This window comes from Neophocaena asiaeorientalis, unplaced genomic scaffold, assembly GCF_003031525.2.
Source record: "Neophocaena asiaeorientalis asiaeorientalis breed wild unplaced genomic scaffold, Neophocaena_asiaeorientalis_V1.1 scaffold582, whole genome shotgun sequence".
In the NCBI taxonomy this organism is placed as follows: domain Eukaryota; kingdom Metazoa; phylum Chordata; class Mammalia; order Artiodactyla; family Phocoenidae; genus Neophocaena; species Neophocaena asiaeorientalis.
Window position 1 is genome coordinate 434,039 of NW_020172996.1, and position 20,600 is coordinate 454,638.

Below are 20,600 nucleotides of genomic sequence, written 5' to 3' on the forward strand. Positions count from 1 at the left end.
ACCATAGGGTCCTGCTCCGTTTCATTCTCACGTGGGACACACGCCAAAATTTTAAAGAATAAACACCAAAAAAAAAAAAAAAAAAAAAAAAAAAAAAAAAAAAAAAAAAAAAGAATAAACACCAACATAACACATCCATTCATTTATTCAACAGATATTTATTGGTTATTTGAAATGTACCAGATGCTTTTCTACACACCTGAGATACTTTAGTGAACAAAACTGAGAAATTCCCTGCTCTTCATAAACTTACTTTTTTGGGGGGGAGGGGTGAAACAATAAATGGAAAATACAATCAGGAAATTACATTCTTTTTTTTAACTGTCTTTTAAATTTTATTTTCTTTCCTTTTTAAATTTTTTTTTTCCTTTTTAAATTTTTAATCTTATTTAATTATTATTACTTTTGGCCGTGCTGCAAGGCATGTGGGATCTTAGTTCATGGACCAGGGATGGAACTTGTGCCCCCTGCAGTGGAAGTGCGGAGTCTTAACCACTGGACCGCCAGGGAAGTTGCCACATTTTTTCTTTTTTAAATTATTTTTATAAAGCAGTACTACTTTTTTAAATTATTTTTATAGAGCAGTACTATGGAAATAAACATACGCACATACATAATTTATATACATCACATTGGGGCCACAGCCAAGGAAGATTTTAGTGTGGAGGGAACACTTTTGAGGGCAATTTTCTGGTGAAACCTAAGGTGGCGGTGGTAGGTGGAGGACTGGCGGAAGCGTCTCTGGCAAAGGGAACATACATAGGGCTTCTCTCCCGTGTGGATTCTCTCGTGAGCCCGAAGGTTGGTTTTGTGGCTGAAGGCCATTTCACACACGCTGCACATGAAAGGCTTCTCTCCTGCATGAATCCTCTGATGCACATGTAGGTCTGATGCCTGGAAGAAGCCTTTGCCACACTCAGCACAAATATATGTTCTCTCATTATTGTGTCTTTTCTGGTGAACTTTTAACCGAGAGAAATACCTAAAGATCTTGGGACACGTCTCACATTTGTATACTTTTGGGGCTCTGTGGACTCTTTCTTGGTGTTCCCCACGTGCAGAATTCCCCTCAGTGCTCTGGTGCGTAGAAACAGGCTCAAGGGTGACCTGGTCTGGCTTGAAGAGAAACTCTGGTTCCACCTCCACAAGGACATCTTGATAGGAGGGTCCTTTCAGGGATCCTCCCTGGGACCTGGAGGGGGCTGGACCTGCTCTTCTGGAGCTGAGTGGATTCTCCAAACAAACACCTCCTTCTTCAGGCCTCAGACTGTTCTCTTCTTGGATAATGAGCAGGAAAGGTATTTGATTGCTTGCACTAGTAATACGGTCATTTACTTGACAAGTTTTCAAAGAAATGTTGCCACCATTTTCTTTACCTTCACTTTCTGTAGCGGGGGAAAAAGGGACTCAGTGAAGTTATGCCCAAGAAAGAGCCCACACAGATCATCCCTCTGGTACCTGGGCTTTCCCCACTCACTTTGTCTTGTTTCCAGGGAAGTATCTTGAGGAATCCAGAAAGGTGTCCCCATTTTCTCTCTTGCTGGAGTTCCTGTCGACAACTGTTTTGTGAAGTGAACAATGACTTCTCTTAAGGACGTATTCTCACAAAAGAGGGCTTCCTGTCCCTGCATGTGGACGTGGACCTGTAAACAAAGCCTGATTACTATCTATAATAACTTCTTTCTCTACTTCCAGGCAACTTCAACAGACTACTTATTCCTTACACCCCCTTTCCCCTCACCCTGGGGGTCAGAACCCTCTACTTACTAAGCCAGGTGGCTTCATGCCATCATCGGTCAGACCTTCCATGAATTTCTCCAGGTTTCTGCCGCTTGCATTCCATTTCTCTTGTAAAGTGGACCTGTCACCGCAGCGGCCATTGATCATAAACTGTTCCAGGACCAAACGAGAAATTATGTCATCCTTGCTGTGTTTTTCTGGCTGCAGCCATGAGTGAAATAATTTATAGAGTCTTTGCAGCTCCTGCCTTGCACGTGAGTTATTATTGTTTTGAAATAAGCTGAGCTGAGTGCTCTGGACCTCAGAGATCCCCTCTCTCTCCTGGATGGCAGATCCTTGGCTGGGTTTAAGCTCTAGATTATCTGACCCAGGATCCTTCCTGGATGTTTCATCTTGAAAGGAGATTCTGAGGTCTAAAGCCATTCTTAACAAGAATTCTCAGAGAGCCGCAACTTCAGGGATTCAATCTCTGCTGACTTGTTTCTTGGGGGATCTCTTTCAACAACTGGTGGATGTTTAAGAACTGCGAGCTAGAAATAGAAGAGATATGTAATAAATTACAACACTGGTATAATTGAAAAGAAACAAACAAAATTCAGGTTCAGTTGAGTTCACGGATGAATTCTACTAGACATTTGGTGAATACACAAATGGAGAAAAGCGCAACCTCATCAGCCATCCCAGAAATGCAAAATAAAACTACAAGAACGTGCTACAAAATACCTACCAGAATCACTAAAATAAAATAGAGTTAGCATTGGCATGGATTGGAGCACCTGGCACTCTCAGTCACTGCTAGTGAGTACTCACGCTGGAAATGCTTTGACTAGTATGTGCTAAATCTGTATTTATGCATTCCCTGTGACTCATCAATTTTACTCCTCGGCATGTACTCAACGGAAGAATATACTCGTGTGCATCAAAGGCATATACAATAATGTTTCTATCAACATAATTCATAATATTCCCATGCTGTAAATAATCTAAATGTCCAACATTCAATGGGACAGATTACAATTAATTGATGCAGAGGCATATTTGATAGCAATAAGAAGAAATTCTTCATGCAACAACATAGAATAACCACAAAACAGAATGTCAAATGAAATAATCCAGGCACCAAACAATACATTTTATTTCTTCTTGTTTATGTTCATTGAAAAGCATATAAATACTATCAATATTATTTAGGATGTTGGTTAAAATTTTGGAAACAATAGTAGATCCTGGGATAGGTACATATGGAGGGCTCCATAGGATGACCCCATCCCAGTTTGCCTGGGACTAAAGAGAGAGTTCGTGTGATGCTGTACTTCCAATTTTAGCTGGCGATAGTCTACCTCTTGATCTTGGAGGTAGTTACACGTGAGTGTTTCTCTGTAAAAATCCACCAAGTTATATACTTTCACTTTTCCTTTTTTCTGTATGTGCATTACATTTCAATTTTAAAAGTTCAATTTTAAACAGTAAATAGCGTCTTAAGTTGTAATTGGGCATGATTTAACTGAACGAAGGCGATCTAGTACAAAGATGTTCTTTCAGTCATTATAAGAAAACAAAATATAACAAACAATTGACAAGAAAGTGAATGAAATAGGACAGGCTGGAATCCATATACATGATTTCATCTTGTGTTAGAAACTCGTACATCAGACACAAACATCTGCAAAACCACCTCAGCTACACCCCGTGTCAGCCCAATGATACATTCCTCAGGAAATTTTCCTTTTACTTTCACCTCTTTCTTTTCTCCAATTACCCTTCCTTATGAAAAACATTTGTCTTTGCTTCACTGATCTTATCAAAGTTATAATTTTATATTGATCTGTTTCTTTCTTTTTAAAAGTAAATTTATTTATTTATTTTTGGCTGCGTTGTGTCTTTGTTGCTGCACATGGGCTTTCTCTACTTGCGGCGAGCGGGGGCTACTCTCCGTTGCTGTGTGCAGGTTTCTCACTGCGGTGGCTTCTCTTGTTGCGGAGCACGGGCTATGGGTATGCGGGCTTCAGAGCACAGGCTCAGTAGTTGTAGTGCACGGGCTTAGTCGCTCCACGGCATGTAGGATCTTCCCGGACCAGGGCTCTAACCCATGTTCCCTGCATTGGCAGGAGGGTTCTTAACCACTGCACCACAAGGGCAGTCCCTATTGAGCTGTTTGTATTGCCTATCCTTTTCTACTGGAGTGTAGGATTCAGAGGAGAAACTGAGTTTGTATTATTCAATATTGATTTGTGACTGCAAATCAATGATCTGGGCAACCACAGGCATACCCCTTGGGATGTCAAACAGATAAAAGATTTAATCCTCTTTCTATATCACTGCTCTATTTTTGTGTGTGTGTTTTTTTTTATATATAGTCAACATTTCAAAGACTTGTATTATTGTTATTATTATTTTTGTCCACACCAAGCAGCTTGCAGGATCCTAGTTCCCCCAACCAAGGATCGAACCTGCACCCTTGGAAGTGAAAGCACAGAGTCTGGACCACCAGGGAATTCCCAGAGTTTTTTTCTTTTGGCTGCGCCATGCAGCATGTGGGATCTTAGTTCCCCGACCAGGGATGGAACCCACGCCCCCTGCATTGGAAGTTGGAGCTTTAACCACTGGACTGCCAGGAAAGTCCCTGGATTTGTTGTTGTTTTTTTTTAAAAGCAAACATTGTGCCACAAAATCAGAAAATGTGGGTGTTTGTTGGGATATGTGGGCTCCCAAATACCTAATTAATTTCTGTTAACTGATGTCATGTTTTATGTCAACCTCACCTGCTGATCTGATCTAGCCACCCTCATCTCATCAATGAATGACGCAAAGATGATTCTAGGCAAAACCCTATAGGAGAAAGTTGAACACATCCTTGCCTTCCCCTAATCCACTTATCACACCTATTTAGTCAAACTTTTTTTTTTTTTTTTTGCAGTAAGCGGGCCTCTCACTGTCATGGCCTCTCCTGTTGCGGAGCACAGGCTCCGGACGCGCAGGCTCAGCGGCCATGGCTCACAGGCCCAGCCGCTCTGCTGCATGTGGGATCTTCCTGGACCGGGGCACGAACCTGTGCCCCCTGCATCGACAGGGGGACTCTCAACCACTGCGCCACCAGGGAAGCCCTTAGTCAACCTTTTTAAAATGTTAATCTGCTCAGGTCATGCTCCACTTAATTCCCTCCCTGGCTCCCTCTTGCTCTCAGGGAAAAGCACTAAGTCCTTCGTGGTTCCACCAGGCTTTGCCTGGGCCTGTCCTCATCCTTCCCACCCCACCTTAGGTACTGTGGCTGATTATCTACATCCTGGTATACTAGTCTCTATTGCTTTTCTTTTTTCTATATAATCCATACCTCCTCCTTCATCTGGGACTCCCCACGAGTTCTCTCTCTCTCTCTATATATATATATATTATTTTTTGGCCACACCACATAGTATGTGGGAGTTTAGCTCCCCAACAAGGGATCGAATCTGTGCCCCCTGCACTGGAAGTGTGGAGTCTTAACCACTGGATGGCCAGGGAAGTTCCATGGGTTCTCTTTCTGAACTACCCCAGGCACACACAGACCACATGGTCACATTTGCAGACATGCACTCAATTTCACACAAACAAAGTCACGGAGCACTATTATGGCTAGGACCTTGGAATTCGAAATTGCCATATTTTGAATTTTCATCACAAGAAAAAGGAATGTAATGATGAATGCTGACGGATGTTAACTAGACTTACTGTGATCATTTCCCAATACATGCAAATACTGTATCATATGCAGTACATCTGAAATTAATACAATGTTATATGTCAATCATATCTCAATAAAAAACAGAACACAGCAAAAACCCCCCAGACTGTCAATGTTCTCAACCTGCAGGCTGGCATTTACAAGCTGTGTGGCCCCAGACACGTTACGCATCAGGCCTCCATCCTTGTCATGGGGGCTCTGATCTCTAATGACACCCAGCTCAGAATTACCATGGGAGCTAAAAGGATTGATACATTTGAAGCACGTGGAGCATTCACTGGTAACTGACACACACTCTTTCATTTTCAGCCCCACCATCATCTCAATCGGCCGTGAACCTCCACTGCCACAAGATGCAATAAAAATGAATTACTAGAACATAAAATTAACAAAAAGCAATGTCAGACTAACAGACATTCCTAGGAGACGTCTACTTCAGTCAAGCCAGATTTTGCACAGCCAGAGAAGCTTTCACAATCGACGATCCCCCATGCTTGAGAGACATCCATATCTTGGTACCTAGGAATTTTCTCCCCACAGCTATGCATAAATATACATGCATACACAATTGCACACACACACGAAATGGGAAACTTACCTCCTCCAGAAGACTGAACTTCAGACTGGGTAATCTTGAGCTGAAGGCTGAGGACTCGCTGTGACTCACTTTCTGAACTGGGTTCATCTGACGTGCCTTCCCAAGGCTCCTCCCTTTTATAGGATCAGGGAAAATAATGCATTTAAAGACGTGATTGGATAAAGTGTAACTGTTGATGGGATCTCTGTTGGAATCTTCATCAGCTGTAGCTCCAGCTTTTCAGTATGGTATTATATAACAGCCCTGGGCCTGGGGCAATAGGCCACAATCAAACACACATATTCCTGCAGTGAAATATAACAACATTCGCACTTAAGTGGGGATATAATGTTTAATCTCACGTCAAATTTTGTCCTATGTGAGTCTTATACAAAGTTAACACTTTCCAATTTTCCAACACTTGTGGATTGCAAGTGCAGAAAACAAGGCTAACATTCTCTCCTTCTGGGAATTTCCTGACGGTCCAGTGGTTAGGACTCTGCACTTTCACTGCTCAGGACACAGGGAACTAAGATTCCTCAAGCCCTGTGGCACAATGCGGGGGTGGGGGTGGGGGGATTCTCTCCTCCTGTGTATCGGGTCTGGTGAGTCAGAGGGTGCCCCAGGACCCCAAAGGAGGGGTTCCTAATCCAACAAAGAAATTGTAGGGGCTGAAACTAAGGTCAGTTAGTGGGAAGAGAAAGAGCAGTTCTTATTTTATATAAAGAAAGCACATAATGTTTGATGGACTTGTGGGGACTGAGTTAGAGGAAGGGGTTAAAATGGGGAGAGGCTTCTGGTTTGAAAATGTGGTGGGAGGGGTGGGGTCTTACACTCACTAGGGGGAAAGCAGGAGGAAGAGATTTTAGGAAAACTCAGCACTTCTGTTTCCTGACTTCTTGTGGATTGAGTGACCACCTGGAAGATCAGAGAAGAGATAGGGAAGCAGATGGAATGTTTTTTGGAGAGAAGGGACTTTTGCAGCAGTCCTAACATTATCTGCTTTCAAGTTATATCCAGAATCAAGTCATGTTTTACCCTGCACTGCCCAGGCCCCATCATCCTTCCCTTGGATTAATGAGGTGAGCTCCTAACTGGCTTCCCCTCCTCCCAGTAGTCTTCCTTCCTTTCTTTTCTTTTTTTTTTTTGGCTGAGCCACAAAGCTTGCAGGATCTTAGTTCCTGACCAGGGATTGAAGCCGGGGCCATGGCAGTGAAAGCACGGAGTCCTAACCACTGGACTGCCAGGGAATTCCCACACAAGTCTTTCTATTCCCAAAGCAGCCATCATAGGGACCCTGTTATAACTGAGCCTGGACACATGCCTCCTCTGTGGAAGCTCCCCAGTGGCTTCGAGTTACTTACAGCAGGGCTCAGACTGCCTCTGGTAAAAAAACTTCGCCGCTCCCAGTGGCCTCACAGTTTCACAAAGTTCAATAAAGCTAAATTATCAGGGACTTCTTAGTGGTGCAGTGGTTAAGAATTCGTCTGACAGTGCAGGGGACACGGGTTCAAACCCTGGTCCAGCAAGATCCCACATGCCGTGGAGCAACTAAGCCTGTGCGTCACAACTACCGAGCCTGCGCTTTAGAGCCCATGAGCCACAACTACTGAGCTCACGCACCACAACTACTGAAGCCCGCATGCCTAGAGCCCATGCTTCGCAACAAGAGGAGCCACTGCCGTGAGAAGACTGCTCACTGCAACGAAGAGCAGCCCCCACTCGGTGCAACTAAAGAAAGCCTGCGTGCAGTAACGAAGACCCAACGCAGTCAAAGATAAATAAATAAATACATAAGTGAATAAATAAATTTATTAAAAAGAAAAAGAAAAGCGGTTTCATACTCGCTTCGGCAGCACATGTAATAAAATCGGAACGATACAGAGAAGATTAGCATGGCCCCTGCACAAGGATGACACACAAATTAGGGAAGTGTTCCATATTTTGTGCCCTTCCCTACCATCCTGAAACCCTTTGCCAATTCACACACACACACACACACACACACACACACACACACACACACAGAAAAGCGGTTTCAGTTACCACCTACAAGGTCTCAGTTCAGTCATTACGAGCTGTACCAGCTTCAGATTGTGGTGCTGGAACAGACCGTGATATCTGGCAAGAGGGGTCTGAGGAGAGGTCAGGCAGATCAGCTGCCCCTGGGCTGTCAGGCCATCCCCTCTCATCCCGCAGACTTTTGGGATGACAGCTCAGGAGACGCCTCCACCCTGGCTAAGTTAAGATGAAAACAGATGATCCTGGTCGCCTAGTGTGGTGAAAACTGGGCTCCCTTCCCTGGCCCATCTCCTCATTTCATACTCTTACATCTGCCAGGGCATCTGGCCTGACCTTGGCCATTCCTCCATACACACACAGAGCAACTCATACATCCAGGAAAAAGTAACTAGATACGGAAGAAGAATCGCAACCTCACAAAAATCATAGTAAGCAACATATGTTATATAGTATAAAGAATTGGAAGTACAAAGAAATTAAAATAAGAGGATAAAATAATCCAGGACATGAGGAAAGAAAAAAGCCACAGGAGCAAGAAGATATGCTTCAAAAAATTGGGAAAATGTTGGTTATGGAAAACATTGATAAAGAAAGGACTGAGTAGAATACATAGGAGGATGGGGATATTTAAAGAATGAATCAGTGAGTCCGATGATCAGATTGAAGATGACATCTAAATGGCCAAGGGTAGGAGAATGAAATAGAAAGCATAAAAGAACAAAAGTTGTGATCAACCTGTGGGAAGGGATTTTCTCTGCTTTATGCCTCTGAAACAGTGGCTAACACCTATTGCTATTAAATACTAGTTGTGGGATACATAAAGAAAATGGAACTAGAAACACCAAGATCTGGATCCAAGTAGTCTCCAAAAGAGGGGGAAAACATGTGATGCCCGGGCAGGAGACATGGGGTGGTGGTGGGGGAGGATGGGGTTCAGCGGTCTAAAGTCAGGTGCAGACATGAGATCCTTTTTTTTTCTCCTAAATTATCCTTTTTTACTTTTTAAAAAACATCTTTGGGCTTCCCTGGTGGCGAAGTGGTTGAGAGTCCGCCTGCCGATGCAGGGGACACGGGGTCGTGCCCCGGTCCGGGAGGATCCCACATGCCGCGGAGCTGCTGTGCCCGTGAGCCATGGCCGCTGAGCCTGCGCGTCCGGAGCCTGTTGCACCGCAACGGGAGAGGCCACAACAGTGAGAGGCCCGCGTACAGCAAAAAAAAAAAAACAAAAAAAACCCAAAACTTTATTGGAGTATAATTGCTTTACAATGTTGTGTTAGTTTCTGCTATGTAACAAAGTGAATCAGCTATATGTATACAAATATCCCCATATCCCCTCCCTCTTGCGTCTCCCTCCCACCCTCCCTATCCCACCCCTCTGGGTCGTCACAAAGCACCGAGCTGATCTCCCTGTGCTATGCAGCTGCTTCCCACTAGCTGTCTATTTTACATTTGGTAGTGTATATATGTCAGTGCTACTCTCTCACTTTGTCCCAGCTTACCTTTCCCCCGCCCCATGTCCTCAAGTCCATCTCTATGTCTGCGTCTTTATTCCCAGACACGAGATCCTTGAGTTGCTGGGCTCTGAAGGGCATGGTTGGAAGTGGCCAAAGTTTAGGGATGAGGCAGGACGACCCATGTGGGTGAGTCAGGGGACGAGAAGACAGAGGCACAGGTGACTGCTGTTGGGGGCACCATGAAGATGTTACCTGAGGGCATATGTATAGAGGCTGTCAGGAGTGGTAAAGAGGCCAGAATGCAAGAAGGCAAGGGTCCTGGGAATTCCCTGGAGGTCCAGTGGTTAGGACTCTGCGCTCTCACTTCTGAGGGCGTGGATTCGATCCCTGGTCGGGGAACTAATATCACACACACACACACACACACGCATACAAAAATCCAAAAAAAAAAAAAAAAAGGCAAGATTCCTAATCAGGAAATGGCGCAGCTCATTTAACTTGAGGGGGTGCGGCAGGGTCTCTCCCATCTCCCAGTGGCCCTTAATCTTGAGCCATTTAGTATAGCTCAGAGACAATTACCGACTTGGGTTCTTGGACTTTTGCCTTTTTTTTTTGGCTGCGTTGGTATTCATTGCTGCGTGTGGACTTTTAGTTGCGGTGAGTGGGCTTATTGTGGTGGCTTCTCTTGCTGTGGAGCATGGGCTCTAGGTGCGTAGGCTTCAGTAGTTGTGGCTCGTGGGCTCTAGAGCACAGGCTCAGTAGTTGTGACGGACTTAGTTGCTCCACCGCATGTAGGATCTTCCCGGACCAGGGTTGGAACCAATGTCCCCTGTATTGGCAGGTGGATTCTTAGCCACTGCGCCATCAGGGAAATCCCTCTTGGACTTCTTTAATCAATAGAAATTGGTTAAGAGGCCAGGGACTTCCCTGATGGTCCCGTGGTTAACTCTGAGCTCCCAATGCAGGGGGCCTGGGTTCGATCCCTTGTCAGGGAACTAGATCCCACATGCATGCTGCAACTAAGAGTTCACATGCTGCAATAGACCAGGGGCAACCAAATAAATAAATAAATAATTTAAAAAATAAAAAGGAATTGATAAGAGGACAGATGAGAAATTTAGGCAAGGCTTTATTGGGACTGGTGCTGCATCAGGAGGGAGCAAAAACAAGTAATAGATGCACTCGCTCTCTCCTCACGAAGAGGCAAGCTGGTCTCTTAAATGGGGGGAAGAGCAGGAGCGGATTAGTGGGTCTGCCTGCCCCCTTAGTGGTGTTCTGTGCAGGTATCATGCATAGTACACTGCTTTTGCTCCTGGCAGGCAGTCACCTCAAAGGTGGCAGTTGGGTTTTGGCCTTTTCATATCTTATTGTTTATAATTTGCCCCAACTTCTCATGCATATATTTTTAGCCCCTTAGAGTTTCTTTGTATTCTGCTGTTCAAGAAGACGTTTGTCCAGGTGCAAGTACTGCAGTAAAGGGTCTCAGGTCTCAGGTCCCAGCCTGTCTCAAGGTGAGGAGCCAATCTTTCATTATTTCACCTGCGGTGGCCTATCAGAACTGGGCAGCTGAGGGCCAGATCCCAGTCTTTCGTTTTCCTGTTGGATGTTAACGTCCAATCTCAGTAGAAAGGCTTTGTTCTCTCTAAGGCTGTTGTTGATATAGATGATGCACACATCCATACTTACTATAACGCTTTGAAATTGATGGGGGTTTTTCCCCCTGTATCAGTAGTTTATTCCTTAATATTGACGGGGAGTATTCCATTTATAAATATAACAATTTCTTAACCATTCATCTGTGGATGGATGTTTGTTTTTGTTACCTAGTTGTTGGGTTTGAAGAATAAACTTCCTGGAAAGTGCCAATACGTACAAATAGTTCAGTGGACACAGGTTTCCATTTCTCTTATAGTTATACTTAGAAAGAAGTGGATGATTAACTTCATTAACTGCCAGTGTTTCCAAATTTATTTTTACTATTTTGCATTCCTACCAGCAATGTGTGAGAGTTCCACTTTTCTTCACATCTTCAACACCTAGATATTGTCAGTCTTTTAATGTTACCATTAAAATGAGTGTGCAGTGGGACCTCACTCTGGTTTTCATTCATATTTCCTTAAATAATAATACTGAATATTTTCATGTGCTTACTTATGATTCATATATATTTAGTGAAATGTGTTCAAATGTTTTGCCTATTCTTTTAGTAGTGTTGTTTACCTTATTACATGTTCTGTATACCTGCCTTTTGTCAGATATAGGTTTTTAAAATATTTTTTCTTAGGCCATAGATAGATTTTTTTTCATTTCCTTATCAGTACCTTTTGAACTGTAAGAAATTTTAATTTTATTAAAGTCTAGTTTATCATATTTTTCTTTTATGGTTTGTGTTTTTTTCCTATGTAAGAAATCTTGGCCTAAAGCAAGAACAAAGAGCACTCTTCCTGTTATATTTAAGATGGTATATATTTCTATCTCATATTAAGGTTTATGGCCCATTTTGAGTTCACTTGTGAATATTTTGAGGGAAGGGTTGAGGTTCTTTACTTTTATGCATGAGGATATCACAGTTTTTCAGAATAATTTGTTGAAAATATTATCCTTTCATTTTTAATTTGGCAACTTTGTTGAAAATAAGTTAATTATATGCATGTGGCTCTATTTCTGGACTCTTCCATTGCTCCATTGTCTATCCTTTCACCAATACCACATGGTCTCATTACTATAGCTTCATAGTGTTGTTTTTTTTTTTTCATAGTAAGTTTTGAAATCAGGTCTTTAAAGTCCAAATTTGTTCTATTTAAGAAAATAGAAAGTGCTTTGACTATTATAAGCCTTTTGCATTTCCATATATATTTTGTTATTTTTTTAAAGAGAACATATTATTGTCTTCATAATAAAAAAGATGAAGCTTGGAACTGGATTGCTTGGCCTTGTATATTCTTTTCTCAATTCACATGTGAAGCAAGGAGTGTGGGCTAGTAGCTAAGTGCTTGGACTCTAGAGACACACTGTTTTTCTAATTCGTCTGAGCTGTGCCATTTACCAACTGGCTGACCTTGGTCATGTCCATTCTCCTCAGTACTCAGGATTCATATCTGTAAATGTGGGAAAATGGGACATTGAACTGTACAGCTACGCAGTGCAATGAAGACCCCAACCAGGTGTGAAAGTGAAGAAAAATTCCCTGCAAAGAGAAAAGCATGTATTAACACCCCAAGGTTAGTGAGAACTTGGCTTGTTGGTATAGAGAGTGAAAGACTGCAGGGCTGGAGTGGGAGACTGGTAGGTAGTGAGATGAGCAGGGCAAGGGCTGCTGCATGTATTTTGGAGTCTATGATGAGAAATTTGGATTGTATTCTTACTACTCTGGGAAGTTGTGGGGATTTAGCAAGACAAGACACATGATCTGTTGTTTTGTTTTTTTCAATGTCTTATTCCGAAATAACTGTATATTCACAGGAAGTTGCAGGTATAGTACAGAGTATCTTTCACTTAGTTTCCTCTGTGGTAGCAGCGTATGTAACCTTAATATCAAAACAAGGAATTTGACATTGGTTAAATCCTCGTATCTTTTTCACAGTTCACCGTTTTTACGTGTGTGTGTGCATGTGTGTAGTTCTATGCAGTTTTTTGTTGTTTTGTTTGTTTGTTTGTTTTGCGGTACGTGGGCCTCCCGCTGTCGTGCTCTCTCCCGTTGCAGAGCAGAGGCTGCGGATGCTCCAGCTCAGTGGCCATGGCTCACGGGCCCAGCCGCTCCGCAGCATGTGGGATATTCCCGGACCAGGGCACGAACCTGCGTCCCCTGCATCGGCAGGTGGACTCTCAACCACTGCGCCACCAGGGAAGCCCCTATGCAGTTTTATCACGTGTAGAATCAGGTAGGCACAACCACAATCAAGATACAGAATTTTTTTTTGGCAGGAGGCCAAAAGGTTATATGTGGCCCCCAAATGCAGATACTACAAGTCACATAAAGAGAGGGAAGTCTGATATGGAGGAGGATATGCCTGAAGTGAGAAGTATTTAGGGAAATAAAACCAATAGACCTTGAGGGCTAAAATCTTGAAAACAGCATTTGACATGAGTAACCAAGAATTAATATATTGCCAACAGGAATTTTGGTCAGGACCTTATAGTGACCATCCTGAATGGCTGGAGTATTTTTTTTTTTTTAATTAAAAAACCACTGGACCGCCAGGGAAGTCCCTTGAGTTGGTATTTTAAAGGGAAGGCCAGGGAAATTTGCCCTTTAACTACATAAGCAAGAGCAGCCTTTAGGCACACTGGATGAAGATAAAAATTCCAGTGGGGTGGCATGAAGCTGAAACGTGTGGGGCAGTAGCCCATCTGTTCTCTGTAAGCACAACGATGAATGTATGCCTTGCACAAGTGTCTAGCAAATCCCCTCACGAGGGGATGTCATCAATGTAGCGCCATACTTGGGTGTGTGGGGACAGCTGGATCCAATTAATTTCTTGTCAGTTGAGGTTGTATGTGATGGCTGAACCGTTGCGGTATCCCATGGGCAACTAAGTAAAGGTGTATAGTACTGAGTTCCTATGTAAGCGAAGGAGAGGCTGTTAAAATAGGCACTGGCTAGAATACATGTAAGAGCAAAGTATTGGCCTGTGAAGATTGAACGGCACATTCACTTGAATTATGTGAGGTATAGGGGCCTCAATGGATGGGATCAATGTAGCTGTAATTCACCATGAGATGCCATTCCTCCTAGGACAATTAACATCTATGGTGGTGTCTCAGATCTAAACAAAATTGGTTACTTCTCACTTTAAGTTAATGAACCTGATCTGTATGTCAAAGATATTCTTTTGATATGTCTTCAACATGATTTCTGGTCATTTTATTTTCTCATTTAATGTGTTATTTTTGTCTATTAATTCCTTTTTTTATTTCGTGTTTAAATTTACTTGGAAAAGTTCGTGTAAATACACGAGGATAAATTTAACACACACACTTTCCTCCCCACCTGTATACGTATAAAACGAATCAATTATGGTTGAGGATCCTTTCCGTAACATTTGGATTTGCTTACATACAGTAGCATCTGTTCTCATTCTCCCGATATGACCTCCTGACTGATTCATTCCCATAGTGCTCTTTTAGCCCCTGCCAGATGCCTGTATACAGCTGCACGATTGTAGCTCGTGAGATATGCCCTTCAAGATCCTGCCCCAAAACTGTGGACAATAGGCAACTATTTTCTTCCCAAAACATTAGTGCTAATTATATTTATTATTACAGTATGCACCAAATATGGACAATTGGTATGTGACAAAGACAAAAAGATAGAAAGAGTTTTCAACAAATCCTAGTTTATATGCACTGGATAACTTTAGAAATTAGGACCTAAAATCTGCTCCTCTGTTAAATATGGGTGATAATATTGAGAATGTCTAGAGCTAATAGCACTTTAAATTATAACTGTGCTCCCTCTGATTGTTCTAAAATGTACTGAAATTCCCCAATCACTTTACAGAACCCCAATTATTATGAATTATGTTGGATTACTTATGGCTTTTCTGTCAACAAGAACAAAGACACAAAATACTAGAGGATTCATACTGAAAACAGTATGGTTTTGACTCCAAAATAAAATGCTGGAAAACTGCATCTCAACTTTTAATTTATACGTTTTTTTGTTTTTTTTTTTTTGGCCATACTGAGTAGCATGCAGGATCTTAGTTCCCAGACCAGGGATAGAACCCACACCCCCTGAAGCGGAAGTGTGGAGCCCTAACCACTGGACCGCCAGAGAATTCCCTAATATGCATTCCTTCTGATCCTTTGTGAGAAAAACATTTTCAAAGTTTGGGGGGTTTTTTCCCTCAAGAACTGCCTGTACTTGAAATATCCTGCCTGCTCTACTTTTGTTTCTTGCATAATTGAAGTAGTGAATTGAATAATTTAACTGAATAAGTGCCATTATTATATCAATAGACTGTCTTTTGTTTCCAATGAAAATTTTGGTTTCAGGGTGTAAGAATGTATCAAAACATCAAAATGTACACCTTAAATACATGCAGTTTATATGTTCCGTCAATTATACCTTCATGAAACAAATATTCAAAACCTGTCACTTCCTAATAATTTTATTATGTTTTATTATCATCTGTGTCCTACAGGTTATTGTAGCTACTGGAATAGTATGGCGGAGTTAGAATGATGGACCTCTGACAACTTTTCCCAACTCCATGTTCAGTGACATCATGTTGGCAGTTTGAAATTGGCCATGGTGGGAGTATTTATATCAGGGAAATTGGAAAACACTACAAACCAGGACTTAACTGTATTATTGAAAGCCTAGACTTAAGAATATAGGAACAATGCAGATTAAAATTGTAAGTATATGGTGTATGTGGTAATTACATTGTACAGAATGCACAAAAATTGAGGAACAAAAATGAGCATATTACTTGTTAATGAAAAGGGAAATAGTCACAACATAAAAAAGTAAAATAAGCTTAAGATATAAACAGATATTTTACCAAGAAGGCAAACAGATGACAAATAAACACATGAAAAAAATGCTCAACACCATGAATCCTTAGGGAGATGTAACTAAAACTACTGCTTCCTTACTAAAAGTGTAAATTCAAAAGACTGACAATACCAAGAATTGGCAAGAATGTGGAAGCATTTTACATTAACCTGGTGGGTATACAAAAGCAAACCATAATTTTAGGTCACCATTTGGCAGTTTTGTAAGTTAAACACTCACCTATTCTATGACTCAGGCATTATACTTTGAGTTACTAACACAAGTGAAAATACATACATACACATAGAATTACACACAAATGTTCTAGCACCTTTACTCACAATAGCCAAAACTGGAAGTAACCCAAATTCTCTTAACCAGACAAATGAATAAACAAATGGTATAAGTATAGAAAAGATACTACTCAGCAATAAAAAGAATGAACTACTATGGATCATTGAAGAATCTGAAAATAATTATGAACCATGAACGAAACCAGAAAAAAAAAACGTAAACATTTTATGAATAAAACCATATAAAATTCTAGAAAATACAAAATAATCTATTATAAATAAAGGTAAATAAATGATGGCTTGAGGACCTGGGGAGAAGGGCCTGAGGTAAACTGGGGGTGAGAGACATGTTCATTATTGTGATTATGATGAGGTTTCATGGGTTTATATGTATGTAAAATTTAAATTGTATACTTCAAATAGATACAGTATATTGCATGTTGACTATACCTGAATAAAAATTTACAAAATGGTTCAAAAGAAAAATATAGATATCCCACGCTTTTCAGAAAATCAGGCCTGGCAATCCTATATTGCCTCTCTTTCTAATGACCTTGGAGGAGCAGCCTTGCCTTAGTGGTAGCAAATACTGATGAGTAATAGATTCCTTCCCACCTGAGTTAACAGGAATGCTGGCTGGTCACAGAGCCACACTGTGGACTAAGGCAGCAGTCCCCAACCATTTTGGCACCAGGGACAGGTTTCCTGGAAGACAATTTTTCAGCAGACAGGGGAGGGGGTTTGGGGGGTGAGGTGGGGTGTGTGATGGTTCAGGAGGTAACGTGAGCAATGGGGAGCAGCAGATGAAGCTTCACTCACTCACCCACCACTCAGTTCCTGCTGTGCAGCCCGCTTCCTAGTAGGCCGAGGATCGGTGCCGGTCCGAGGCCAGTGGGTTGGGGACCCTGGACCAAGGGATCTCATTTCGCTCTATGCTTGTTTCTTTGTGTAGCAATGGCCTTTAGCTGAATATCCAAGAGAGGCTATAGGAATCCAGAAAACCAATAGCTTATTTTCTTTCACAATGACCTCAGCTAAAAAAGATACACTTGCCTGGAGGTTCTGAGAATTTCTGGGCATCTGTGCTCACTGATATTGCACAGTCACAGTCAATTTGTTGATGCAATTTTAGAAGGGGCACACTCCATCTACTCAACTGCACTGTCCTCCGCTCCAGGGTTTCTTTACCAAGATGGTTCCCCCTGGCCCTAGTCTTACAGTGGCATTATCTAGTGAATTCTGGGGATCACGGCATGTGGTTCTTTTGCAGGATAACTGCTGAGCATTATGTGATATTTACTGTGAATAAGAAAAACAATTTGTGTTGTTATCAGAAGCAATGAAGGCTGTCATAACGTCCTGGCTCCTCAGGGTGTTTTCTGAGCCCACAAAAAACCCTGATACCCAGTCCACAAATTAGGACGCTGAAACCCTGCAGTCTTTCCTAGGAGACCCTGGGTAACAATGTACATTAGGCCAAAACCAGAAAGAGAGCTATATTTTCTTTCTTTTTTTTTTTTGCGGTACGTGGGCCTCTCACCGCTGCGGCCTCTCCCGTTGCAGAGCACAGGCTCCAGACGCGCAGACTCGGCGGCCAAGGCTCACAGGCCCAGCCGCTCTGCAGCATGTGGGATCCTCCCGGACCGGGGCACGAACCCACGTCCCCTGCATTGGAAAGCGGACTCCCAACCACTGCGTCACCAGGGAAGACTGAGAGCTATATTCTTAATCATACTGACATGTGAGGCACACAAAGCATGGGACCTCCATGAGAGCTGTGCAGTCCTTAATGCTGGTAGAGCCCAGTTGTTTTCAGATCACCTCACACAGTGAATAGAACCCCAAGACCAAAGGTGGCTTAAACATTAATGCCTTTATTATTAAAAAATGCAGAGCAATAGGAGGCATGCAGTTCCCAGCTTTGTGACTCAGAGGTTGGGAAAATCCAAGAGAAGTGTCACCAGAAACTAACGTGTCCCTGAAAATGCAGTGCTCCCTGACAAGTCACCAATAGAACTCAGACAGGGTCCACTGGGCCCAGACTAGGTCGGGTCCAGGCCCTACTTTGGAAATGAGAAGGGAATGAGGACCCCATAAGAGCTAAGACTACTCATTGCTTCCCCCGCAAATGGGGATGGGACAGAGGTCAGCTTCCCTGAGTATGTTGAGAGGTAACTTTTGCACACTGTGGACCTCCCAGGTGATAGAGATGAAATGAATTCTCCCATAGATGGCACTGACATAAAGCTGGCAAGGGTCCTGGGCAGGCAAGAAATTATAACACAGTTCCTTAAAGATTATCACATACCTGGGACTTTAGGGAAATCTCCCCACTGCAGACTTTCAGATATATGGGCTTTAATTCAGGCAGATGGCTCCCTCCCAACTTCTCTCCTCCAGTGTAATTATACTAGAACTGTACATCCCAGCATATCTACGGCTTTTCACTAGTCTGAAGGCTCTGGTATTGAATGAGATCAGATTAGCAGCTAACAGACTACCTGCATTCACTGCACTCGTAAGACATCTTCCACTGTGAACTCTCTAATGTTGAATGAGGCTGGAACTTTGGCTAAAGGATTTTCCAGTCTCCACACTCACAAGGCCTTTCTCCAGTGTGAATTCTCAGATAAATGGCAGTTGGGGCATGTTCAAATGCCATTTATGGCATGTTCAACGAGGTTAGATTTGCAGCTAAAAGATTTTCCACATTCTCTTCACTGATGAGGTCGTTCTCCAGTGTGAACTCTCTGGTGGTAAATGAGACTAAACTTTCGGCTAAACGATTTCCCACATTCATGGCATTCATAAGGCCTTTCTCCAGTATGAATTCTCTGATGTTGAATGAGGATGGATCTTTGACTAAAGGATTTTCCACACTCTCCACAATCATAAGGCCTTTCTCCAGTGTGAACTCTCAGGTGGTTAATGAGGTTAGATTTGCAGCTAAAGGATTTTCCACATTCCTGACACTCATAAGGCTTTTCTCCAGTGTGAACTCTCAGGTGGATAATGAGGTTAGATTTGCAGCTAAATGATTTTCCACACTCCTGACACTCGTAAGGCCTTTCTCCTGTGTGGACTTTCCTATGTGAACTGAGGCTGGAGCTTTGCTTAAAGGATTTCCCACATTTACTGCACTCATAAGGTCTTTCTCCAGTATGAAGTCTCCTGTGGTGAATGAGAGTGGAGCTTCGGCTAAAGGATTTTCCACATTCATCACACTGATGAAGCCGTTCTCCAGGGTGATCTCTCTGATGCTGAATGAGGTTGGATCTTTGACTAAAAGATTTTCCATATTCCCTGTATTCATAAAGTTTTTCTCCAGTGTGAGCTTTCCTATGGCTATTGAGGCTGTAGCTTTGGGTAAAGGACTTCCCATATTCATGGCATTTATAAGGCCTTTCTCTAGTGTGGACTTTCTGGTGCTCAATGAGGTTCCATCTTCGGGTACAGGCTTTTCCACATTTGCTGCAATTATAAAGCCCTTCTCTGGTGTGGACTCCTTGGTCCTCAACAAGTGTGTCTATGCAGCTAAAGGCTTTCCTGCCTTCTCCCCAGTTGTGATGCATTTTTCCACTGTGAAAGACAGCCTCACACTCATTATTGTTATTTGGATTCTTTTCAGTGTGAGTGACTGGTTGATGGAAAAATCTCGTGCTGGCTAAGGAGTCTTTCCCTATCTCCCTACAGGAAAAGGATTTCCCTGACACATAGGTTGTGTGGCTCTTTATAAACAAGGCTCTGTCCACAGAACTTCTGATGGGTATCTCTCCAATGTGCTGCCCTTGATACTGCTGAAGGTTGGCAAAGAAACAGAATCGATTCCCACAAGTGTATGGTTTCTGCCCAAGATGTGTTCCCTGGTGATCAGGCAAGTGCAAAGTATCTCCCAAGATTGGGCCACACATCTCAAAGGGCTGGGCCTTCTGGGGAGATGAACCTGCCTTGAGAGTCCTGATCTGTGACACTCCATCTACAGAAATGCTCTGTTGAGAAGGTGCTTCCTTATCTTCTACTCCATGCCAACAGCCTGAAAGTAAAGAAGTGATGATGAAGTACATGTTAACCTTATTGAGAGGGGGCAAAATCATCACAAATGTAAATTGACACATCAAAGAATCAGTCCATGAAACTGTTTTCAGGAAAAGGAAGTTGGGGTCAGCTTGAGGAAACAACTGCTGTGCCCTACTGGGTCCCTAAGGTCACAGGATGGTACAGGCCTCACTAGGCACAGGACATGAGTAAAGGGTGTGGCCCAGGAGAAAGGCATGTTCTACAGCTTATTCTT

The 20,600-nt window shown here is 42.6% G+C and overlaps 1 protein-coding gene, 1 non-coding gene and 1 pseudogene across 2 annotated transcripts; 1 reads left to right on the forward strand and 2 right to left on the reverse strand.

Annotated features, from left to right (window-relative positions):
* Positions 1-627: 627 nt before the first annotated feature.
* On the reverse strand, positions 628-6,101 carry ZSCAN4 (zinc finger and SCAN domain containing 4). The gene is made up of 4 exons (XM_024742370.1): positions 6,060-6,101; positions 1,768-2,270; positions 1,459-1,643; positions 628-1,381 (listed from the first exon to the last, which is right to left on the reverse strand). The coding sequence occupies exons 2-4, from the start codon at positions 2,161-2,163 to the stop codon at positions 628-630; spliced, it is 1,335 nt and encodes a 444-aa protein (XP_024598138.1). The 5' UTR covers positions 2,164-2,270; positions 6,060-6,101.
* A 1,777-nt stretch (positions 6,102-7,878) lies between these two features.
* On the forward strand, positions 7,879-7,985 carry LOC112398019 (U6 spliceosomal RNA). Its single transcript, XR_003002907.1, has one exon. It is a non-coding gene; the product is annotated as a U6 spliceosomal RNA (small nuclear RNA).
* A 10,042-nt stretch (positions 7,986-18,027) lies between these two features.
* Positions 18,028-20,524, reverse strand: LOC112397995 (zinc finger protein 211 pseudogene; annotated as a pseudogene).
* Positions 20,525-20,600: the final 76 nt, after the last annotated feature.